The sequence below is a fragment of the Lynx canadensis genome, chromosome B1 (genome assembly GCF_007474595.2).
Source record: "Lynx canadensis isolate LIC74 chromosome B1, mLynCan4.pri.v2, whole genome shotgun sequence".
Classification (NCBI taxonomy): Eukaryota; Metazoa; Chordata; class Mammalia; order Carnivora; family Felidae; genus Lynx; species Lynx canadensis.
Genome location: NC_044306.2, coordinates 17,164,333 through 17,190,216, shown reverse-complemented (window position 1 = coordinate 17,190,216; position 25,884 = coordinate 17,164,333). Strand labels below are relative to the sequence as shown.

At 45.2% G+C, this 25,884-nt stretch overlaps 1 protein-coding gene across 3 annotated transcripts in view; it reads left to right on the top strand.

Moving 5' to 3' along the window:
• The first annotated feature begins 6,458 nt into the window (after positions 1-6,458).
• The window catches only part of FAT1 (FAT atypical cadherin 1), a 133,528-nt gene continuing 114,102 nt past the window's right edge, over positions 6,459-25,884 (top strand). For 2 of the 3 annotated variants that reach the window (XM_030312170.2, XM_032592824.1), the window contains exons 1-2: positions 6,459-6,827; positions 21,323-24,599. In XM_030312170.2, coding sequence (XP_030168030.1) covers positions 21,341-24,599 — 3,259 coding nt within the window. In that variant the 5' untranslated portion in view covers positions 6,459-6,827; positions 21,323-21,340. Of the gene's footprint in view, positions 6,828-9,497; positions 9,561-21,322; positions 24,600-25,884 lie in introns of those variants that run through there. The other variant, XM_032592825.1, reaches the window with a different exon arrangement.

The window sequence follows — 25,884 nt, the reverse complement described above, 5'->3', positions numbered from 1 at the left end:
GTTAGAGGCAAAACTCACTTAAATTCTCAGACTTCTAACTCCTTTTTCTCTCTTCTACACACTCTGCCTTCACCCATTTGGATCCTGCCTCAATTAAACAGTTTGGCTTTTTTATAAACCAACGACACAGACTAATAATGTTAACCTGCAAACATTACAGCCAAGGTTCAAAAGGTCTTAGAAGCTTGATTAATAACAGTTGTCCCTCTCTTTTTGGGTTTTTTTTTTTTTTCAGGAAAAAACAATTACAGGGGAGTAGAAGCAAGCGAAGGAGCCAGCTACTGACAACACTCTCCCCTGGACCAAACTCTCGGCCTCGACCTTGGTGTCTGTCCTTGTTAGGCCTGAATCACCCAGCTGTAGCAAGAATCCTGTTGAGTTGGCTAAGTTACAATCCCCCACCCTGGCTATCTGATCAAATGTCCTTGTCCCGCCATCTCCCAGGTAATATTGGGTCACCTTGGCTGCCTTCAGCAAGAATCCCGTCAGGTCAGTTTGGCCAGAATCCCCTCTCACCCACCTTCCCCTACAAAGATTGCTTTGTTCTTTGTCTCTCATACATCTGCCCACATAGGAGAAGAGGCTTTTTACTCATCGTTGCTTCAAAAAGGGGCAGAGGTAGACTATCTTCCTTCTTAAAGCTGCAAAACAATAAAGCTGACTCAAAGATAACCTTATCTTCAACCATAGCCCATCTTAATTGGAAAAAAGTTTTTTGTTTTTGTTTTTGCTTGAATGATTCTGTTTCAATGGAGGGCGGAGTGTGGGCAAAGTGGGCCATGGTGAATACAAACCGATTTCACTTTTCGGCTTGGCATGAGATACTGAGAATAGGAAGAACAAATAGATACATATCCCAAACGTCATGCATGTATTGCCAGTGGGCACGGCAGCTGACTGCTTTATCCTCTGGTGATTATTTGAAAGCACGGTTTGGTTAACAATCACTGCAGATTCTAAGAAATTACTTCTGGGAATTCCGTACAAAGATATTGGGAAATATGCTAAAAATGCTTCGGCCCTTGAGAGGAAGGAACAGTAGGAATGAAGGAAAATCTTTTAGTTGAACAAATAAAATGTCCTATCCTTATTTTCATCTTCATTATGGTAGGAGAACGGGCAGTGTGCGAGACTGAAGCATTATGTATCTAAAAACTTCCTTCTAACCATTAAGGAAAAGTTCCACGTATCATTCTATCTTGTTGTTAGAGTCAGGCTCAATTCCTATTGACCCACGAGTTGAGAGGTACATCTATTTATTTTTTCTTTCAAATAATTCCTACTATATTTGAAAAAGGATTATCTAGCTGTAGGAGATGATGTCAGTTACAAGCACCCCAGATCTGACACAATCCAGCTTAAATAAGATGGAAACTTACGATCTCCTATAAAAAGTAGTCTTGAGTTAAGATGGCCTTCAGAGACAGTTGATTCAATGTCACTGAGAACCCTTATCTGCTTTCCCTGGTTTAGGCCTCATCCTCAGCAAGTAAGAAAACTGTAATAGTCCCAGGCATGACATCCTAATCTGACAATGTCCACAAAGAGACATACTGTCTCTTGTGGATCTCTCTTAGGAGGAAGAACATTTTCTTTTTCCAGGAGCCTTCAGGAAACTTTCTCTAACATGTCATTGGCTATAGTTGGCCCATATGCTCATGACAAATGATACAGAATTATCCTTTGGGCTTGGATAGATCATCTTTTAGAGAAAGGTCTTTGGGGGACTATTACAAGTCTCATTTCCGAAATGGGATTCTTTTCATCTCTGTATCATATTAGCTTTGATGACCAAAACAATTCTACAAGAAAAGGGATGGCATCTTAGTAGTCAAAAAGTATTGGTAGAGGGAATTTCCCGCATAGTCATATGGGAAAGTATGAAAGAAAGAAAGAAAGAAAGAAAGAAAGAAGAATTGGAGAGAAATAGAAACACTAGTGGTTGCAGACCAGGAAAAGGAAAAGTGGAGTGTAAAATGAAACACTGATCATGAAATCCAGTGAGATGGTCCTTGTCAGAACTCATTGAGAACAATTGGTGTGCATTTTTCCTGCTGTTCAGATTAAAGAAGTTAGAAGTCAGACAATGATTCTGAATCAAAATGAGTTTAAGAGTATGTATATCTGCCTAGAAATATAGGGAAGCCAAACAAATAATGTGTATTACACATATATTCCTAAACACAATCAGTGATGCTCTCATTCTGTGATTAAATGACCCACTTTAAGACAGTTCATTCTCCATACTCGGTGTAGCTGCTACAAAGGAACATCTTCCTCCAGCCATCATTTGATAGATTTTTATTCTCTTAGGTTGCTTCTTTTTTTTTTTTTTCAAAAAAATTTTTTTAACGTTTATTTATTTTTGAGACAGAGAGAGACAGAGCATGAACGGGGGAGGGGCAGAGAGAGAGGGAGACACAGAATCGGAAACAGGCTCCAGGCTCTGAGCCATCAGCCCAGAGCCCGACGCGGGGCTGGAACTCACGCACCGCGAGATTGTGACCTGGCTGAAGTCGGACGCTTAACCGACTGCGCCACCCAGGTGCCCCTCTCTTGGGTTGCTTCTTGAACCACAACATTGCTGACAACAGCCATCTTGGTTCATAAAGGGTTCAAATGAGGTACAGGGTATTGGAGTTAGTGCATTATACCGATAAGAGTGTTACCTAATCTACCTAACTTTAGTTTCTCATCTGGAACAAGGTGGTAGGGTATTAATTGCTAATACCTTATAGGATTTTGTAAGAATTACATGAAATGATGCACACAAAGAGGTGGGAGCAGAGTCTGGGGCATAATTGGCATCAAATCAAAGTTACTTTTTACTCTTGGTTCTACAAAGCCTCATAGCTGGGATGTAGTGGTAAGGTGAGAAATTGTAAATCGAGAATAATGATACTGTAGTAATTATCAAATTGTATCAAACAATTTGATATAGTTGGTATCTCCCAACTGTCAGGGCACATTTTTGTTTGTTAGAGATTCCTTTATTAAGGAAAGTGAGACTCCCCAAATTCAGTAATAAGCAAATACATTAGATTTTATGTGGCAAAGACAAGACTCAAACCAGATCTCCTGACCTTGAGTGTGATGTTCTTTCTACTACCTCTGTTGGAAAAGGGCTTTAACAGATTCTGAATGATTCATTGCTTACTGGTCAAAAAGGTAGGCTTGAGATCATTCAATCACTGAGCTGAGAAAAACATCATAAGAATTACATTTATCCAGCAAGATCTGTTCCCAAACCCGCTGGGGGTGAAGATCTTATATTTGTCATGACAGAATATCCACAACCAGCCTATTCCACTATGTGTTTATCTCTAAAATGAAGGTTACCTTTTTTTTTTTTTTTTAATAGTCATCCAGTAGGTGAATTGTAATACCTCCAAATATTTGCCTAATTGGCCATGGCATCTGGAATTTCACCATTAGAATAAAATTTCATCATTAAGATTTAGGTTTAAGAAAGCCCTTGTTATAATGCCCTTGGAAGGGACTAGAAATATTAACATATTCATACCCATAGTTAACTGCTACTGATTCTTAGATTGAGTAGTTGTCTGCTCTAATGGCCCCCTTGGAGAGTACAAGCAGATTCCCGGAGGAGAGCCGTATTTGAATGCAAAGAGTCAAATAATTCCAAAGCTGGGGAAGTGGAGAGGGCGGAAGAGGGTGTTACCTCCAGGAAGTGTAGGCAGAAAGGGAGTGCAGGCAGAGGAGAAAGCCATGAGAAGGATCACAGAGGGTGGGATACCAGGGGCCAGACTACTTAGGATTATTTAATCTTAGGACAAGGCCTAAACATGTCTTAGAATGCTTTTCTGCTTTAAATGTAGTGATTTCCCCCTGGGTTTGGTATTCAGCAATGAAAGAAAACAATTAAAAGCCTATGTTAGGCCATGTTAATATTTCTTAATCACCAGATATAACTCCTTAAAATTCGAGTCCTTTATAATGTCACATAGCATATCGTTGGTACTTGATAAATATTTGTGGAACGAGTGAATCTGCTGTGATTCTGGTTGTGTTTTTGTTTTACTTTGCAAGTGACTCAATATTGGGTGCATGAAAAACTATAATACCTGGTGTAGCTCTCCGAAAACAATAGCAAAGTCCATAACAATGCTGTCCAGTAGAATTCTCTGTCATGACGAAAATATTCTTTAATTGACCCCGAACAACAGGTAGCCACTAGTCACAAGCTGATATTGTGTACTTGAATCGTAGCCAGTGAGACCAAAATAACTGAATTGTACATAAATTTAAACAGCCACTTGTGGCTAGTGTCTACTTATGGTATTGGACCATGCAGGTCTGGAGGCTGTTAAAAGTTTTCTCTCCTCTTACTTTGTTAATTTTTTTTCAGTTTTTCTTTCTTTCTTTCTTTTTCTTTTCTTTCTCTCTCTCTCTCTCTTTTTTTTTTTTTTAGTAATCTCTATACCCAACATAGGGCTCAAACTCACAACCCTGAGATCAAGAGTCACGTGCTCTATGGACTGAGCCAGCCAGGTGCCCCGGTCTCGCACTGTGTTTTTAAAAACAGCTATTTTGATCAATACCATCGATTATAGATAAGTTTCTTTTGTTTATGATTTTTTTTTTTTACATGGGAAAACTTTGATTTACAGGATAACTCTAAAGACTTGTAGAGCACACTGAATTGACTTGCACAGCAGCATCTGGGAAAAATTGATGTGCCTCATTTATGAGAACTTGTAATATGTGGTCAATTTCTAATTTCAGCTATTGACATAAAAGGAGTGGGCCTGTGTACTTGAAATAGTGAAGCATGAGAAGTCTGTCCTCTGCAGGGACAGGCTGGCCTCCCAAGCCAGTCTTTCTTTTGATTGTCTCCTCCCTCCTCAGGAATCTGGCACCTTCCACTGCCCTCTGGTCTGCTGAGGCCTCTAAGGTCCTTTCCCAAAATTCTCTGTCTCCTAGCTTCTCCCTGCCCTCTCCTCCCTTCTAAATCAAAATGTATCTCGAATCATTTGTGATAACCTCCCTTTATCTCTTCCTAATTTTAGGGATGTGAAAGCTGACACGCTGCGAAAATAGAGAGGGTAAGAAAACTGCTACTGATTTACTACTGTGTGCTTGCTCGACACTTTATATGATGCTCAGTGGAAGTGTGGCCCACGTGAATGAATGTTATCTCTCTGGCAAAGAAATGGCATTCAATAAATATTTTTTGAATGAATAAATACACGAATACATTTTTCAGAGTGAAACAGATATTATCCCCTTACCACAGATGAGAAAACTGAAATTTAGAGAAGTTACAGGATTTCCTCAAGGCTAAGCATATACAATGCTCCAACATTTAATCTTCCTTCTGTTCAACTCCTTGCCTTGTTTCCAGGGTCCTCAGGGTTTTTGCTCTTTACCTTTCAAAGAGAAAGACCAGCTAAACAGACAGGCAGATTTACATCAATGGCTGAAAATGTACTGATAGATCCTGCTCCCAGCGTCCTCGCCCTTTTCAGGGTCCTCTTTATTTTAATGACAACCTTCTGTGGACAGTGTCAACTCCCAGAAATGGCACCCTGGGAATTTCACGCTGTTCAGGATAGATTTTATTTTGGTACATCAGCGGCATTAGGAAAAAAAAAAAAAAAAAAACACCCAACCACAACCAACACACGTTCCACAGGAGATATTTTCCAGGAGTCTGGACGCTTACATAAAAACGACACATTCATTTATAAATTAAATTTCAATAGTGTTTGCGTTTATCTTGCTCTACATTACGACTAGACGACTGATTTGTGTATTGGCCCCTATCCCTAAGGACGGTTTGTAAGAAACGTTAAAAATTGGCTCCTCCTCCATCACTTCCCCCACACCCCTCGGAACCTTATACGCTTCGGAGTACCGTGTCAAAACGTAGGCGATGTTGCAAAGGATCTGAAAATTAAAATATGGCTCTGTGATGTTCAATACAAAGACCACAAACAGCGCTAGAGGACAAGAGCTATTTAAAATACATCACATCCAGAAGTTGGAGGGCTACAAAGTACAAGTCGTCCAGGCCAGTCTGCAGAGACTGTCCTCGCTTCCGCCCTGCAAAAACCCGGCAAGCGACACGTCGCGACGAATTTCAGCTGCAGAAGAGGGAGAGCATCACCTGCAGTTCGACGCGTGGGAAACGCTGCGGGAGGGGGCTTGCCCAAAAGGAAAAGCAGAGGGGTGCGCGCCGCGGGGCTCCGGGGCCGTTCCGGTGCTGAGTGCGAGGAACGCCGGCGCTCGGTAGAGCCGGGGAGACGTCGCACGGTGGAGAGGGACACAAGCCTCCGGGAAAAGAGCGCTGCGGCGGCGGAGACCGCTCCGGCCCCCGGCTCGCTCGGTGCGACTGTCGGGGAGGCGGACCCCGCAGGAGAATCCCATCCTCGCGGCGGGGCGGGGGGCGAGGCGGGGCGCTGACGTCACCTCCCCTCCCCCACCTCCTCCAAGAGGGAGGGAGTGGGGAAAGAGGCAGCGATCCGCCGCAGTTCCCGGCCGCAACTCCCAAACTCAGCGGCTTGCTGCCTGGACATGTCCTGACAAACTTGGCTTCTCCTCGGCCCTCTCCGTAGCCCTCGCGCACTCTCATTTCGCCTCCTTTTGGTGTTCAACTTTCCACCCAGGACGGGAGCCTCCGGAGATGTGGCCACCTGGGTCGGGGTAGCGCCGGCGGATCGCGCTCTCGTTGGGGACATGCTGAAGATCCGAGGGAGTCAAAGTTGGTACTTCAGATACGGCTTTTTAACAAATATCCAAATTGCGTGGGGATTACGGAGCTACCGAGGACTTTAAAGCCTGCATCCAAGGACTCGGCTGAACTGGTAAGTTCTTTGTTTAGTGCAAGCCTTTTGTATTTAAGTTTAAACGTAAATGAAATTACGTGGGGCTGTTTGGCTCTGAGCTAGTGCAGGGAAGCGTGTGCATCCTACAGGCTCTCTTCTTGGCGAGCTGCACACCCCTCTGGTTGTACATGCCTCGGGAATGAAAGATCAGTCTGCGCAGGTTTTGGAATTCATAAAATACGTACATAGCAGTGTTCAAAAGAACTTGAAAAGCTATGCTGTTTGTGCATTATTTTGAATGTAACTTATTATAGAAATGGTGCCCAGGCGCAACGGGGGCCGCGTGATCTGCAGTGGCGCAGCGCCCTCTAGTCCGGACACCCGGCAAGGCGCGCGATCCCTGCCGGGTTCCGCGCGGACCGAGAACTTGGACCTGCTGGGCGCTCCTGGGACGTGGGCGTGAGCTGCCAGCCTTCACTTACCACCCATTACGGCCCATTCTCTAATTTCCAAATACTGGCTTGGGTGGACTGGATAGAAAGGCAGGGCTGGAGGAAAGCGTTTTTGTTTTCAGGAACCGTCCCCTACTCCCCTTATTTCCAAAAGCCTTTGGGGACAAGGTTAGGGAGGGCCGACTATTGAAAGGACGAACGTAGAGCTTCAACTACATTACTCTTTCTTGTGAGGGTAATTCGATGGTAGCAAAGAGCCATCTCTATTTCGTTTCGTTTAGGCTAAAGGATCAGGAAAACGTGTCGTCGCGAGTCTGGAATCTCCATCTCTGGCTCTCGGCTGTTCCTGTGGCGAAAAAGTGCAACTTCTTCAGGCAATTAGGTTTCGCAGTGAGCCTGGAAAATCGGGATTCCCAAACAGATGTTTTAGCTCTAATAGGCGTTTTTATTTATTAATGAATGGTAATTTTGTTCAGGAATTCTTTCGTGGCGTTTACAGCATCTTGTGATTTTATGTTACGGGATGGTGTCTTTTTACTTTTCAGTGTTCTTCCTTGTCCTCCAACTCTACCTCACTCCCCCAGCACACTGTTGGCGTTCTTGCGTGACTGTGATTTCTTGAGAGTTAGAATTCGGCAAGGGGCGCATACCGGTAGAGCTTGGAGATCAGGTCGTCTATTTTCGAGGTGTTCCAAGTATAAAATTGACCTGTAACTCCAGGAGCACTTTGCGCATTTATGACGATGGCCAAGGGTTTGGATGATGGTGTTTGCTGGGTGTGTGAATGAACATGTGTGTATTCTAAATACTGCGCAGGGAGTACACCAGATACTCTTAGTGCTGCTAATCAGTACATTCATTCTGCAGGCGTTATTTTTCCTTCCCAGCCATAACCTGCTAGGCACCTTCATTTTTTCAAACGCCTTCTTTAATATGGTTTAGGAAGAGACTGCATTAACTTTGAACCAAGGAATGCCTCTCTTTAAGCCTAGACACCCTCGCTCGCATGTGCTTCGCAGTTCTCCCTGAAGTCCCCTCCACCGGTTCCGGGGAAATCGGATCTCTTTGTCCTCACAGTGTTAAACGTTCGAGTCCCACAAACTTTCCGAGATCATGTCCGCCCTCTTTTGTGGGCTGTTTTCCAATGCCCGGGACCACTCCGGGCTTCGGCTGAGTCTCAGCTGTGCGGAGCCCGCGTCTGGAGATTGCCCGGGCCGAGGATGGTCTCACAGCCCCAGGACCCGGACTGCGCGCTCGGGCGGGGGGCGGGCTTCCCCGAGTGGGGCAGCTAGACGCTCGGGGGCTTCCCCTTGTCCCTAGGGAACTTGTAGTTTAACATTAGACTGGGTTCACACTTTGTGCCGCCGACTTGCCGGCTGGGAAAGCGCACGAGGCGGCAGAGCAGCCTTTTGTCCCGCAGACGTGGGAGTCGGGGGTGTCCGCCGGAAGAGGCCGGCGTTGGGGTTCGTAACCAGGGTCGGGGAGGTTATGGGATTTAACCAGCTCTGCATAAAGAGGTGGCAGAGGAAGCGCTTTCATTTTCCCTGGATCTTCGTGCACACTGTAGAAGGAAGTAGATCCGATCTAACTGCATTCCTTTTGAGACCTTTTGGAAGATTTTATTCCACCGAGCAATTGCAGACCCAGAACCGAGGCTTTCAAATGCAGATTTAAGAATTCCCTGAAGGTGCTAGGCAATCTAAAGGGAGACGGGGGAAGCTCACTTTTTTTTTTCTTTTTTTAAGCTAAGCTAAACTGTTTCCCCTTTCCTAGCAGGAAACATTCCATATTAATTCCCTGCACAGATCTGTGTGCTAGCCGTAACCAACATCCGCACTAGAGCAAGCCGCACACTGTTCCTCGGAGTGTCGCAAGATCACCCTGGGCACTCGCTCGTCTCCTCGGAAGGAGCTGGCGGCTCTGGCGGCTCTGGCGGCAAGGGATCACTGACCCGTGGCGGGGCGTTGTTGCCCGGGACCCGCAAGCTCAGAGTCTGGCCGCCAGGGAAAGTCAGATCGAGTTTCCGCGCGGGAGAAACGAGCGCCGGCGCTCGCAGGCGTGGCTGCGGGCGGAGGGATATATTCCGCGCCCAGCGCGTGAGGCGCCGGTGCTTAGCCCGGCGGCCGCGGAGTGGGGCGCGCGGGCGGCGAGCAGTGGCTTCCGAGCGGGGCGCACGGAGAGGGAGGCAGGGCCGCCGACATCATGCGGACCCGTGGGCCCAGTGAGGCCCCCGGAGGACCTGGCCCCCGCTCGGGCGCGCGCTGAGGCGGCGAGGCGCGCGTCCCCGAGAGCGCCGCTGCCACTTGGGGCCAACTTTGCTGTAAGTTTGCTAGAAACGAAGCTGGGGCTGCGGGGCGGGTGGGCAAGGGGCGCAGCGCCGCGCCGCGTTTGCCCGTGCGCGGCCGGGCCGGAGCCGTCTGCGCTCGGTAGGCATGCAACTTGCTGCTTCTGGGTGGCGGACTTTTCGGCTCTTTGGGTGCTTTCCCCGCACCGTCCGGCCCAGGAGCGCGCTCCTGCCGGTGCTCTGGGACAAGGGATGAAAGCAAGCCCGGCTGGAAGGTTGGTAGTGCCGTGGCGCCTGCCCACTTGGAAAGTTCAGGACCCGCTCAGGATTAGGCGGCCGGCGGAGGATGCGGGGGCGGAGAGGTGGGAGGGGGACAGTTTGCAACGTGAACCGAATGGTAATTGCCGAGCCGAGTGCCGCCGCGCGCGGGCTGCAGGCTGCGGCGGCGGCCGGGGCTGCACGGGTCTGGTCCTGGAGCCATTGCTGGAAATCAGAGCGGCGGCCGCGGCGCGGGGCTACCGGGCGGCCGGAGGGCGAGGCGAGGACTTCCGCTGCGCCCCGGAGCTCGGAAACTTCGCCGCCGCGCTCCGCTCCCCTTCGCCGGTAATTCTCGAGCCCGCTAATGACTTAACCGATCTCGCCCTAGGTTAATTCTTCCAATTTATGAGAGTCCCAGCGTTGGGGAGATGAAAGGCGAGGCCAGTAGCCAAGGAGATGGGATCTTTGAAATGGAGTCGCAGTTTCTCTTAGATGTTTTGTGCCCCGAGGGAGCGCTGCTCTGAGGGTTAAGTACTAACTGGTTGAATGCAGGTAGACGAGGTGCGATTGATAAATTGCGGGGCTAAACATTTGCAAAATGTGCTGTTTATTAGTTTTTTTTTTTCCCCCCTGGAGGAGAAACTTGTAGGGTCTTTTTTTTTTTTTTTTTTAAAGAGGGATCCTCATTCTTCAGTGCTTTTTCTTACTTAGAGTGCTTTCTTCCAGGAAGCTAACTTTGTGTTGTCTCTTTGAGATTTTTTTTGTTCCCATTGATGTGAATTGCAGAGCTTTGAAAACAAGGACACAATTGTATGCTTTAGAAGAGTAAACTCAAATATTTTTTATGCATTAAGTTTTTTTGGGGGGGGGGCATGTGTTTGAACTACAGTTTCATTAAGTGGCTTTTGTTAACTCTATGCTTGGTAAATTTTCTTTTCTTTTCTTTTCTTTTCTTTTCTTTTCTTTTCTTCCCTGGATATTTACACTGACTCTTAAAATTGGGAAACATTTAAAAGGCAGATGATCTTCATTTATTTGTCTTTTAGAAAGGCAGCCTCTTGAGGCTTTGTGGGTTGCGACATATCGGGTTCAGTAGTTGATCTCTGCACGTGTTAAAACTAGGTTTTAGTGATGTTTTCCCGTGCCATTCTTGGAGATGTAGTGGTTAACCCAACATATCCAGTTGATAGTTATTCATGAAAATGTATTTTTTCTGCAGTTATATGGGTCAGTTTTGGCTTTATCTTTTGAGTTTTAAAAGGACAGCTTTGGTTCCACAGTTGGAATTAATTGTCTCACTGTCATCATTAAACTTCAAGATGGATTTAAAAATACTTAAAACACTACATAATTTTTAAAAAACAATTGATCTAACTCTAAGTTAAGCCAAACATGGCATTTAACAGGTTCATTGTAAGGTTTGATTTGAATAAAGTGTGCATTTGTGTACCCATTTCTTGAAAAAGAATGTCTTAAATGAGCCAAATTCTTTGTCACTCTGAAAGGAAGGTAGATTGTTAGAGGACTTAATAAAAGCATTTAGGCCACCTGTATTTTACTTGTATCTTTTAATTAGTCACTAGAAGTTACTCCCAGTGAGTTCTCATCATGTTAATAGATCATTTAATCCACGTTGTGGACAAGTGCCAAGATGGGAATCTGAAAATTACTGCAGACTAACAACTGTTTTGGTTTACCAGCAACCCTGCCCCTCTCGTGTGTATCTTTAGACTTAGTTCATGAGCCACCTTGGAAGCAGTTATTTCTTTGAATGTTAGAGGTGAAAGGGATCTTACAGATTATTTAACCTCCCTTATCAAGTCTACCACCACCTGCTTTCCACCCAAGTTTGGCTGATTTTACATAGACTGAGTAAACTGAATCAAATTAGTGCATTATTGTTGCATTAAATGTTGTCTCAGTGGCCTAATTTGTGGCCTAAAGGACCTGATTTAATAGCAGGAAGCCATAAGGCTAGGTGTCTGTTTAATCTTTTATGAGTGGGAAATTGCAGTAGGTAAGCTTTCTTTTGACCAAATTATATAGACGATCATGCCAAACTATTTTTTTTGTCTCACTTAATTGGTCAATTTGCAAGTGTTAGTGTATCCTTAGGCACTGGAAAGAAGTTTTTGAAATCAGTGATTCAGGTAATTCATTTAAGATCAGAGAGTTGTCATTTTCTTTGCTGACTTTAAAACGTATTCAGTCAGATGACGAATCTGTATATTTCATGTTTTAAAGTTTTTAGAAACTTAAACTTAACCTTTAGGTCCCAGATTTAAATATATTGCCAAAATTCTTAATTCCAAAGGTTTATTATATGTGTGGAGATGAACCTGTAGTCTTTTTACAAACTATTTAGGAAAACCAAGTGGTATTTAATCCTTCGTAGAATATCCAAGCATAGAGCTTCAAAATAAGCTCTGCATCACAGAAACTGATCTGGCATCTCTTCCAGCCAATTTGGAAGCATTTTGAGGTGGGTGGTGACCCTGTCGCTCAGCTGCTAGAAATCAGAGCCATCTGCACTGTTGTTACTGGCCTGGTGGTTGCACCTGGATTTTCTGTTAATTTCAGAAGAATGGGTGTGTATTTTCCCGTGTTACCCCTCCTCTCCTAGAGTCCTGCCTTCCATTCTCCACCCTCAGCCATCTGTCCATTCATGAACTCAGCGACTATGGGTCTCCTCTTTGCCAGACATTGGGCTGGACACAGGATACAGGGTGAGCAAATCGCATGTCCTTCCCTCAGGGAGCTTACAGCGCGGAGTGGCAGGAGGACAAAAAATAGTTATATCCAGTGTGATAAGAGCAGGGGAGTTCATCCTAGCACTTCATTGAGCTGGGCATGGCAGGTAGGTGGATATTAGGTAGGATAGGGTGAGTTCTGAGGGAAGAGTGAATCAGGAGGGAATAATTTAAGGAGAGGAAGTGACACATATAAAGCAAATTGTAGAAACCTTAGTTATGACATGATTTGCGGTATGCTGAGAGCATACCATGTTATCTTTAGGAAAAGGGTTGGTTGATTTATCATCAATGCCTGTTTAATCCTGTTTTCCCATGACTTGCAGCTTGTTTTTTTCCTTTGTGCAAGTAGAACATAGAATGTCTATGATCTGGACGTACGTTGGGTTATAGACCGGGAGGACAGGTTTTTATGGGGCAGGTGTTAAGAAGTGGTGGAAAGAAAGAAATGTAGAAAAGTGAGAAAATAACTAGTATGTGAGGAATGAAGGGCAGGAAGACCAATGTTGAGGTTACCTTTTAAGAAGGCAAGGGATAGAGATCTTACAGGGTTAGAGGCCTCACCACTAGGTGGTGTCACCTGCTCTGGACAGCTTGGTGGTTTCCAGCCTGTGGAAAGTCCACCTTTTTGGCTTGAAATAGTACTACTGGGAGATCCAATTAGGAAGCAGGTGGAGGTCTTTAGTCTTTAGTACAAGGCTAAGAAGAATATACTTAATCAGCAGGCTAAGGGGAAACACGGAATATTTTCAAACTAGGGACTAATATTGCAAAGAAGTTTTAATGAGATTAATTTGACTGTGGTAGATGGGCTAAATTGGGGGGGGGGATGGTAAGAACACAGGAATACTGCTTTGAAAGCTATGAGATCCTGTGCCTGAGTAAATACAGATAGGAACTAGGTGACAAATGGAAAGGGGACAGTTTTCAGAAATTGAGAGTAAAAAATTGTCCACAGTCTCAATAACTTTAGATATGGAGGTTTGGTAGTTAGAAATAAAAGATCGGTGTCTGTACAAGTGTGAGAGAGAGGAAAGTGGTGGGGGAAGGGTGGGGAGGAGAGAAGTGTCTCTCTGGAGGGCAGGAGGCTATGAAGATTTTAGTAGAGTTTTTCAAATAAAGAGATGGAATCCAAGCATTAGGTAACTTCCATGAATTCACACAATTGATTTAGGGACAAAGCCAAGGCTAGATCACAGGTTTTATGCCTGCCAGCCCCTTCTTTCTTAATCGATTTCTTAGGTTGCAAGCCTGAGTGATTTGGAAAGTGGAGAAACTGTTCCGTTGCTGGAGAGGTGCAGTAGGATAGAGTGGAATGGCTGGCATGTTGTGGTTGGGAGCTGGTGAAAGGCTGTGTGGCAGGTGTGATGGCATCTCAGGAGGCGTGTTCCCGCACTTGGGGGAAGTTAAGGCTGGAATGTGGGATTCCAAAGTGCTCCTGGCCGATTGAGTACGATTGAGTACGACTGAGTGGATGAGACCTCTAAGCACGATACTATGTGCACGTGTAAGAAGAGTCAGAAGACAGAAGTTTGTGATGGCGAACTTCAAGGCGAGAGAGTGTAGAGTGTAAAAGAGTGTTGAGGAAAATCAGGAAAACAGTGTCATTTATCCTTTGTGGATTGACCATGCTTTAGGCAGTCTGTGACCTGTAAAGGACGCAAGGGTGTAGTGGGTGGTGTCACATGTGACATTAATTCAGGGAGTACTGAGAAAAAGTCCTCTGATTTGCCACTGACTTGTGATGCCAGGAGAAGCTGTGTCTGGTGCCAGGATGGATGTGAGGTCCTGTAGAGCAGTTGAGGGTAGAAGTAGCCTCTTTGGAGACAGAAGTCAGGGTAGCCCTAAGCAAGTTCTTGTTTAGAACTCTCTGCCTGTACGGGAAGGGGCAATATAGGGTGTGAGTTGGAGGGAAGTGAAGGTTTGAATGAAGCTTATTTTTAAGTAGGGATAAACTTGTGTGTGTTTGCAGACCCTGGAAAAAGGGCCGGTCATGGCTGGGTCATTTGAGTGTGATGTTTGAGAGGGAGTGATAATTTAGGGAGGAGCTGCAGAAGAGGCAGAATTTTATGTATGGCACCCTGGGTGGCTTTGTTTGTAGCTAGGCAGGGTCCCATGTCTTCTGAAAGGTGGGAAGAAGAAAAATAGGGGGAAAGAACATTTTAAGGAGAGGAAGAGGAGGGACTTTGTATATGTTGACTTTCCTTTTTTTTTTTTTTTTTTCTTTTACACGGAACCTTCACCTTCCCGATCCATTATTTAGTGAGATATCTGTATGTGTACCTAAATAATTATCATCATAATTTCGCCAGTAGTTAAAGCTTTACTGATTTGGGAGTGGAGGAAGTGGCTGGTGCTAATTAATGGCTACCCTGCCAAAATGACATTTAAATGCTATTTGTTTGCAGAGAAAAAGTACGTTAGGTGAGATGATCTAAAATCACGAGCGGTAAACTGTGTTTCTGGAACTTCTCCGTGAGCAGTGTTTGCCCTGGAGCGTGGGTGAGGAGAAAGTGGTTGCAGGGTGAGTAACAAGTAGTGGTCATGTCTGGTCTGTAAAAAGAGGAGAGGAAAGTAAGTAGCCCATGGATGCCTAGCCCAGCCAGAAGTGTCTGCGCAGCCCGTGTTCCTCCTGTCTTGTCTTGTATGTCACAACGGCACGGAACAGCCAGTGATCTTCAGATGCCCGCAGATGTGTTTTATAGGTTCATAGAGCAGGTAAATCACATAGCAGATTTTATATGGAGGCTGCTTGCAAACTAGGAACTCTCTAATTTTCTTCAGGTTTTTAAGGGCTGGAAAAGAGTTACGTTGTGCTGAGGGGAGAGATTTGGGGTTGTCACCGTCATGTATTAGTGGTTTGAAGACTGCGTTAAATGGAATGAGTTGTTGATCATTTGAAGGCAGTATTTAAATCAAGTCATCGCCGGAGCAACCAGACTTAGCGCGGCCCCTCTCAGAATTAACACCAGGAGCAGTTACAGGACACACATCCAGCCTAAGGCTGTTCAGTCCGGGTTCATAGTGGGCCCCCACCCCTGTTGCTACGGACAATGTCCGAACGTGGCTTAGAAAGATTTGATACGCACTCGGAAAGTAAACAGAGCCACCCATTACATTTTCAGTGTAACAGTAAAAATTGTAAAAGGTACTGGTGTTGGCTATTATAATTTATAGGAAAGTGGCTTTTTCCCGTCTTGTAAATGGTATCTGGGAAGATGTGAATTAGTAATACCTGAATAACAGGCTTTCTTAGTAAGATCTAATTCTCTCCAGCAGGGAGAAAAAATCCCCCCGAAAGAACAGAAAGTCAAGAAAAAAAAACTCCCGCCCGAATCTACATCCATACCGCGACGATAACAAAACGCCCTAAATCTACCCCAACTCACTCTCGCCCCCCTCCCTCTCTCCCCCCTCCCTCTCTCCCATCTCCCTCTCTCCCCCCCTCCCTCTCTCCCCCCTCCCTCTCTCCTCCTCCCCCCCCTCCCTATTGATTTTAGAGACCATTAAACACTTAATATACACTATTTTTAAAAAACAGGAGTCATTTACATTTCATACTGGCTTTTTGGTGACATTTTTCTTTGAAAATGTGGTTATCTTCCCTGCAGTTGAAACATCTTCCAAAATACTTTAAAAATGTGACACTATTCAAACTGAACATTAAGCTCTGGATTTCAGTAATAAGTTCAACTCTAGTGAGTGCTCTCACTGCTGCTGATACAAAATGGGAGAATATGGGAGGGCACGCCGAGGGAGAACACAGAGTTCTTCAGGTGAATATTTTTGTGTGTTTTTATCATCACAGGTGGCATTGATGCTGTTTACTTTTTGCCTGTTGCATGGCGGGCTGAAGGCATGTTAAGATTTGGGACCTCTAAGTAGTAGATGTACAACATTTAGGGGGTTTTCTGCATGTGTAATGCTGTGTCCCACCTAGTCCTATCATGGAAGCGTATGCAACATTTCTGAATCTTCAGCTTTAGATCTAAATATTTGAATTTATGCAGTTTTGTTCTTAGCACTGGGGCTGTGTTCTGTTTTGTGACGAAGGGGCAGTCACGGTAATTGACTTAGAACACTCTATGTGAAGGTCTCCCTAATGAAGAAATATGAGCACGTTAATATCTGATTTCTACTAGAAAAATTATTTTTTCTCTCTTATTTATGGATTTCCAGAAATCTATACTAAAGATATTTTAGCTTCGGACCCGAGGCCCTTTCCTCTACAGGCTGCACTAAGTAAACATTCTTGGTTTTCACTTTGCAAAATGCACAGAAGAAAACCTAAACTACAATGAGTTGAAGTAGTATGATCGCCTTCTAAATATCAAAGTGTAGCCTTTGGCTAAAATCGTTTCTGGAGTTTAATTTTCATAAGCATGAACTCTAGGTAATGTACTTTTCAGTAGAAATGGTATTAGTATCTTTTTTTTTTTCCTTCCTCAGCTTTGCTGTTTGTTTTGCACAGGGGAACAGCCACCACTTTTTTGATCACGCATTTTATAGCAGAACCTGAATCCACGGTTCTAGGTTCCTTTACTAAAGGTTAATACCTCCTAAAAAGTGAATTGTTTTCTTCTTTTTTTTAAATATTTGAGAGAGCAGGAGAGAGTGAGATCAAGAGTGAGGCGGGGGAGGGGCAGAGAGAGACAGGGAGGGAGAATCTCAAGCAGGTTCCATGCCGTCAGTGCAGAGCCTGGCGTGGGACTCGATCTCATGACCTGTGAGATCATGACCAAAGCCAAAATCGAGTTGGATTCTTAACCGACTGAGCCACCCAGGCGCCCCATGGAATTTTTTTTGTTTTCTGATGTAAAAAGTTGCCCTTACTCATTGATCCTGATCACAGTGGCATTCTGTTAGCCAGGTTTGCAGAGTAAATTCCGGGTTTTGAACGGTTTCTGTTGAGGGTGGTCCGGCAGGGGTAGTCCGGCTTTGAGCTGTCCCTGAGAAGAACCGCTGGCGGGGTGGGTTCAGGAAGGTGATCAGGCGTGGGGAATGCAGCTGTGAGAGCAGGGTGGTGGCCGAGATGCGGTGGGGAGGGAACCGTTGCAGTAATGTGATGTGTTGGCCTTTTCCTTGTGCCGGGTTGGGGGGTGAGGGCGTGTCCGGGGCCGGCCAGCAGTGTGTGCAGCTGCATGGTAGCAGCCAGTGTGTATGCCTCATTGCCAAGTTCTAATGTGAGGCTTCAGATGTTCAGAAAGATTGACGGACCCATCCTGTTTTTACACCACCACTGTTTCTTGCTTCTGCGTCAGCGACTGACTGCTGTCCCGTCTCATGTGCTGGTTCTCCTCTTCTGTCCTCCACATTTTGGGGGCGTGGGTCATCAGGGCTCTGTGCTTGGTTTTCTTTTCCTCTCTACCTGTGCTCTCTCCCTGGATGATCTCAGTTTTGAGGTTGAAACAGCATGCTCTGTATATTCAGGCAACTCTCACATTTGTGTCTCCAGGCTGGACCTCTCCCACACGTCAGCCTGCCCCCTCAGAATCATTACTTGGGTAACAGTGGGCATTTTCACCTTAACTTTCCAAAACTCCTCATCTAATTCCCTAGGTCCTGTTCCTCTCTAGTTCGTTAGTTGTGACAAGTGCACCATAATAATGGGAGAGGTTACCAACAGGAGAGACCGTCTTCATAACTTTTCTGTAAATCTAAAATGATTCTAAAGGTTAAAATTTATATATAAAAAAACTCCCTTACTGCTCTCCCCTCATCTGTGCCCAGCCACAGTGGTCCCTGTTTTTGTAACTAATGCCTCTCTACTGGACGTGATTTTGAGCCCCAGGGAACACTGGCAAAGTCTGGAAACTTTTTGTTTGTTTGTTTGTTTTGGTGGGAGAGTGTGGAGTGAGTTGGAGGAAATACAACAGGCTTTGAATGGGTGGAGACCAGGATAACAATGAACATCCTAAAATGCACCCTGGGCCTTTTGAATTTTATTTATGTATTATGTATGTACGTATTTATTTTAGAGAAAGTAGGGGGGAGAGGCAGAGAGAGAACAAGAACGAGGATCCAAAGCAGGCTCTATGCTCACAGCAGAGACCCCAATATGGGGCTGGAACCCACGAAGCTTCAGATCATGACCTGAACGGAAATCAAGAGTCGGACGCTTAACCCACTGAGCCGCCCGGGTGCCCCTTGGGCCTTTTGAATTTAGTTCTGTCTTTCCCTTCAGGTTCCGGACCACAGTCTCCTGCCCTTCTTTATTTTTCTTTTTAGTGCCTCATCATAAGCATGGGATACACTCTTTGCTTGTTTCTCACCAGGAAATATGTCTTCCATGAGGATTTGTTGCTGCTTTGGCTCACTTTTGTATCCCCAGCATCTAGAACGATTCCTAGCACATAGCATTAAATATTCGTTGAATGAAGTCAAATAATTGATGAAGGGAGTGAGTGAGTGGAACAGATGGCCTGCACCTGTGCTAAAATATTCAGCTAGAGTCGTGGAAATAAAGCATGAACCTTCACCTAGCTGCCTGTTCTCCACAAATTACTACTGTTGACAGTTGATTTTTTTTTTTTGATCCAGAATGTTTCTGTCCATTTTTCAGCATATTCATATACTGTGTACACAATTCATCCCCCCCCACCCCCGCTTTTTTTTACACACATACATGGGATCAGTTTAATTTTTCCATTTAACATATCTGGACGTCTCTATGTACCAACATTCAGAGTGGCGGCTTATTCTTTTTAGTGGCTGCATAATACTTTATATGGAGAATTAAGTAATAATATTTTAATTGTTTACAATAGAGTCCCGGCATAATACTTTGTTGTAAAGTGGATAGCAGTAACAAGTCTTCTGGGATGAAACACTGTGCTTGCTTCTTTCACAAGAGCTTTTTAAGTGTTACTGAAAGCATCTTCTCTTTCTCTCTATTGTTCTTAGTTCGTAAATGCCTCAGGATCTGGAAATAGTCTTTGGTTCACGTACCCTCCACAGTCTGTCCTGAACTAGGCTCCCCATACCTGTAGGTTGAACTGAAGTTTTCCTTGGTTTAGGGAACGTCCCTGCATCGTTATATCTTTCAGATTTCCCTGAATATTAGGACTGTTGACCACATGAAGAGATTGTTTTGTGAGGAAACTGTTTTCTTATTTTGAAGTGATCATCGTTCTCCGGGAGGCTGGAAGTCTCTATGGTCTCCTGACTTTATCGCTGAGGAGATGGCATGATAGCGAAGGCACATGTCAGGGGGCCCGCCTGGAATGTGATTGAGCATCCGTTAAGCCTTGTGTGAAGGAGGGCTTTTCTCTTTTCCCTGATGAAATGACTGACGGGGTGCGGTGAAGATACTGTGAACTAATGCTGCCTTGCGAATTCCCGCCGGCCCTTCAACCAGCCCTCCAGTCTGCTGCTGCTTTCGCCTTTGGGTGGGGCTCCCGTTCTGGGAGCACTTGTTTGAGGGTGCAGTGCTGTCCTCTCGGGAGAGTGCTGGGGTGTTTTGTGAGGCTCCATTGATTTGCAAGGTGAATTTGTTGGCATTTAGAGGAACGGTGGGTCTGAAAATAATTGTCTTGCTCATCCGGAAGGCCAGCCCGGAGGACTGCCTACCTTCCGCTTGCTAAAGGGAACCCTTTCTCAAATGCCCCCTTGCCTTCCCGTTTCCCCTCTGACCTTCTCCGCGGGGCCGACCACCTTGCTGTGTTCATGGGGCCCTCTCTGTGTGTCAGCCTGGATGCTTTAGCTGTGTGTGTGTGTGTGTCTTGTGTTTGGTTGTGAACACTGGTTGTTGACTGCAGTGGTGATAAAATATTGATGTGGTGGGTAAGATTCGCTTTGCTGTTTGACATCAGGCTGCTGGTTTCCCATTTGTAAATGGACTCTTTTTGACTCACGTTGGTTTAGAAGTGACCTCAGTATCAAAATGATATAATGATTTTATTAAAAAAATTTTTTTTTCAACGTTTTTTATTTATTTTTGGGACAGAGAGAGACAGGGCATGAACGGGGGAGGGGCAGAGAGAGAGGGAGACACAGAATCGGAAACAGGCTCCAGGCTCTAGGCTCTGAGCCATCAGCCCAGAGCCCGACGCGGGGCTCGAACTCACGGACCGTGAGATCGTGACCTGGCTGAAGTCGGACGCTTAACCGACTGCGCCACCCAGGCGTCCCTAAAAATGATATAATGATTTTATAAGTATTTTAATACTTTTAAATAGTTACATAATGCTGAATGAGACAGTAAACCCTTACGTTTTGGAGGGAGTCAACTAAATTATTCCTAGAAAGAAATAATTTCTGGATCACTTTTGAGATGAGGTTATAGAATGTCATTATGGGAGGTCCTATGAAACCACCTTTCAGGTTGGATCTTGTTCTGAATCAGTTCTTCAAAGCTTCCTGTGCTTGGGATACTGTGGCAGCATGAAATTTGTGAGCTTTTGGGCATTTCATCTGTTGTGTATAAGTAAACCTAGACAATGTTCGTTATCTCCCTTTGTCACAGTAGGTTCCATTTGCCTTGAAGAATCAAGTAGAACAATTCAACTTCGGTGTTACATGTATCTGGCGGGAGTCTTTGATCTGAAGCTCCTTATGATTCTTGAGTCCTCAAAGTACAAGAAAAAGATTGTTCCTTAGTAATTCTAGACATGTTAGAGGTATTGATACTTGGACAACGGAAAAAAACCTAAAAACTATTGTACATATTTGTATTTCATACATATGTGCAATACTTCACTAAAATGCAAAGTCTAAAACTCCCGAAACAAGTTTAGGCCGCCTTGTTTATTTCTTCGAGGTCATGATTCTTCTTTCTTTCCTGTGTTTTAGATTCCTGAGGGTTAAGCGATGGGGAGACCTGTGGCCTTGCTCCTGCTCCTGCTCCTCCAGCATTTTGGAGACGGCGACGGAAGCCAGACCCCTGAGCAGAGTCCTCTCCAGTTTACACACTTCCAGTACAATGTCACGGTGCACGAAAACTCTGCAGCTAAAACCTACGTGGGCCATCCTGTAAAGATGGGTATTTACCTTACAAATCCACTGTGGGAGTTAAGGTACAGAATTATCTCCGGGGACAACGAAAACCTTTTCAAAGCTGAAGAGTATGTCCTTGGAGACTTTTGCTTTTTAAGAATAAGGACCAAAGGAGGAAATACAGCTATTCTTAATAGGGAAGTAAAAGACCATTACACATTGATAGTCAAAGCAGTTGAAAAAAATACTAATGCTGAAGCCCGAGCCAAGGTCAGGGTGCAAGTGCTGGATACAAACGACTTGAGACCGCTGTTCTCCCCCACCTCGTACAGTGTTTCGTTACCTGAAAACACAGCCATAAGGACCAGTATTGCCAGAGTCAGCGCCACAGATGCAGACATAGGAACCAACGGAGAGTTTTACTACAGTTTCAAAGATCGAACAGATGTGTTCGCTATTCACCCGACCAGCGGTGCCATAGTTTTAACTGGTAGGCTCGATTACGCAGAGACCAAGCTCTATGAGATGGAGATTCTTGCTGTGGACCGTGGGATGAAACTGTATGGTAGCAGTGGTATCAGCAGCATGGCTAAGCTGACGGTTCACGTGGAACAGGCCAACGGATGTGCTCCTGTGATCACGGCGGTGACGCTGTCTCCATCAGAACTGGACAAGGACCCAACATATGCAATCGTAACGGTGGACGACTGTGATCAGGGGCCCAATGGGGAAATAGCTTCTTTAAGCATTGTGGCAGGTGACCTCCTTCAACAGTTTAGAACAGTGAGGTCCTCTCCAGGGAGTAAAGAATATAAAGTCAAGGCAGTTGGTGGCATTGATTGGGACAGTCATCCTTTTGGCTACAATCTGACGCTACAGGCTAAAGATAAAGGAACCCCTCCCCGGTTCTCTTCTGTGAAAGTAATTCATGTGACTTCTCCGCAGTTCAAAGCTGGGCCAGTCAAGTTTGAAAAGGATGTGTATAGAGCAGAAATCGGTGAGTTTGCTCCTTCCAATACCCCTGTGGTCATGGTGAAAGCCACGCCTAGTTATTCTCATTTGAGGTATGTTTTCAAAAGTACCCCTGGGAAAGCTAAATTCAGTTTAAATCCCAACACTGGTCTCATTTCCATTTTGGAGCCAGTTAAAAGACAGCAGGCATCCCATTTTGAACTTGAAGTAACAACAAGTGACAGAAGAGCCTCGACCAGAGTGTTGGTTAAAGTCTTAGGTGCGAACAGCAATCCCCCTGAGTTTACCCAGACTGCTTACAAAGCATCTTTCGATGAGAACGTGCCCGTTGGTACGACGGTCCTGAGCGTGAGTGCCGTGGACCCCGATGAGGGGGAGAACGGCTATGTGACTTACAGTATTGCCAATTTAAACCACGTGCCCTTCGTCATTAACCATTTCACTGGTGCCGTGAGTACTTCAGAAAACCTGGACTATGAGCTGATGCCTCGGGTTTATACTCTGAGGATTCGAGCGTCAGACTGGGGCTTGCCATACCGCCGGGAAGTTGAAGTCCTCACCACGGTGACCCTCAATAACTTGAATGACAACACACCCTTGTTTGAGAAAATCAATTGTGAAGGAACTATCCCCAGGGATCTAGGTGTGGGGGAGCAAATAACTACTGTTTCTGCGATCGATGCTGACGAACTTCAGTTGGTCCGATACCAGATTGAAGCTGGAAACGAACTAGATTTGTTCAGCCTAAACCCCAGCTCTGGGGTGTTGTCCCTAAAGCAGTCGCTACTGGATGGCTTAGGGACCAAGGTGTCATTTCACAGCCTGAGAATCACGGCCACAGATGGAGAGAATTTTGCCACACCGTTATACATCAACATGACTGTGGCTGCTAGTCGCAAGCCAGTACACTTGCAGTGCGAAGAGACGGGCGTCGCCAAAATGCTGGCGGAGAAACTCCTGCAGGCAAATAAGTTACACAGTCAGGGAGAGGTCGAGGACATTTTCTTTGATTCCCACTCTGTCAATGCGCACGCGCCACAGTTCAGAAGTACTCTGCCCGCTGGTGTTGAGGTAAAGGAAAGCCATCCAGTGGGTGCCAGCATAATTTTCATGAATGCTACTGACCTGGACACTGGCTTCAATGGAAAACTGGTCTATGCCATTTCTGGAGGAAATGAGGATAGTTGCTTTGTAATTGACATGGAAACTGGAATGCTAAAGATTTTATCTCCGCTTGACCGTGAAACAACAGACAAGTACACCCTGAACATTACAGCATCTGACCTTGGTATACCACAGAAGGCCGCTTGGCGTCTTGTAGACATCAGAGTTCTGGATGCCAATGATAATCCCCCGGAGTTTTTACAGGAGAGCTACTTTGTTGAAGTGAGCGAAGACAAAGAGGTAGATAGTGAAATCATCCAGGTTGAAGCCACAGATAAAGATTTAGGGCCGAATGGACATGTGACCTACTCTATTCTCACAGACACAGATAAATTCTCCATTGACAGCGTGACTGGAGTTGTTAAAATTGTGTCCCCTTTGGATCGCGAAGTACAGCATGTGCATTACTTAAAGATTGAAGCCAGGGATCAAGCCAGAGAAGAACCTCAGTTGCTTTCCACTGTTCTTTTGAAAGTATCATTAGAGGATGTTAATGACAACCCACCTAGGTTCATTCCACCTAATTACCATGTGAAAGTTCGCGAAGACCTTCCAGAAGGAACCATAATCATGTGGTTGGAGGCCTACGATCCCGATTTAGGTCAGTCTAGCCAAGTGAGATACAGTCTGCTGGACCACGGAGAAGGACACTTTGATGTGGATAAACTCAGCGGAGCAGTCAGAATTGTCCAGCATTTGGACTTTGAGAAGAAGCAAGTGTATAATCTCACCGTGAGGGCCAAAGACAAAGGGAAGCCGGTTTCTCTGTCTTCCACTTGCTATGTTGAAGTTGAGGTCATTGATGTGAACGAGAACTTACACCCACCAGTGTTTTCCAGCTTTGTGGAGAAGGGGGTAGTGAAAGAAGATGTCCCTATTGGTTCCTCAGTAATGACAGTATCTGCTCACGATGAGGACACAGGAAGAGACGGGGAGATCCGCTATTCCATAAGAGATGGTTCTGGTGTTGGTGTTTTCAAAATAGACGAAGAGACAGGTAAATACATTATTACTCTTCTGGTTTGATCTCCCCTCCCATTTGTCCCAAAGTAATGATCTGCCCTGCGCTGGCTCCTGTACAGTTCCCTGTTGGCCTCTGTCAGGGCTCCACACAGAAGTGCACGTGCATGCTTTTTGCCCTCTTAGAAGCAACCCTGTGTGTAGTAAGTCGTGAGTATGGAACCGAAGGAACTTGAATGACGTGGTGTACAATGAGTAAGGAAACGGGAGAAAGTTGGAATCATTACCGTTGATCCTGATCTTTAAGTGTGTGCTCTGCATTATCAGAAGCATCACTGTGGTTTTGCTGTAACTTTGAGAAACTGTTCCAGAGCTGTTCAAGCTAGTCTTTTTGCACACTTAGAACCGCCACCGCCCACTGTCTAGCATGCTTTTCAGAGATGATTGCACACCTGCAGAATTGTGCAGTGCACAGAGAGAACACACTGCTAAAGCTTCCGCCATGTGGTCTGCTTTCCTTAGTACCTCTTCCAAGGTTTGTTTGAGAGGCAGACAGACGTAGGGAAGTACAATGTTGAATTGTAGGGACTTGGCTCTTTGAGTTGTTAATTGGGTGATCTTGGACAAGTTAATTATCTTATCAGAACTGACTTCATCTATATGATGGGGACGCTCAAAAAGGCTGCAAGATTTATGTGAGGATAAAGTGAAATAACATGGGAAGGCTGCCGAGCGTGTGTTAGTCTGTTAATGTCTTCGAAATGGTAAGGAGGCTTTGTTAGCATACCCTTTCACTTGGAATAAGAGCTTAAAACCAGAACATCCGGGACGGCCGACTGATGCTACGGTCTGTTGCTTTGCACTTTGTGCATATCTCTAATTTAGCTGCTCTTCTCGGATATTACAGTTTGATGTCAGTCTCCCCTGATGGAGTGTGAGCCTTTGTATTAGTTTGCCAAGGGCCAGCGTAGCAAAGGACACAGACTGGGTGGTTTCAGCCACAGACATTGATGTTTTCACAATTCTGGAGTCTAGAAGTCGAGGTTGGAGGTGTTGGCAATGGTAGGTTTTTTTCTGAGTCCTTTCTCCTTGGCTTGTAGATGGCTGTTTTCTCCCTGTGTCTTCACCATCTTCTCTGTGTATGTCTGTGGCCTATTGTCTTTTTATAAGGACATTAGTCATACTGGATTAGGGATCACCCTAATGGCCTCTATTTATTTCCAAGTCGGTCACATTCTGAAGTACTGGGTGTTAGGGCTTCAGTGCATGAATTTTAGGGGACATAATTCAGCCAAAAACCACCTTTCAGGACAGGCTTTTAT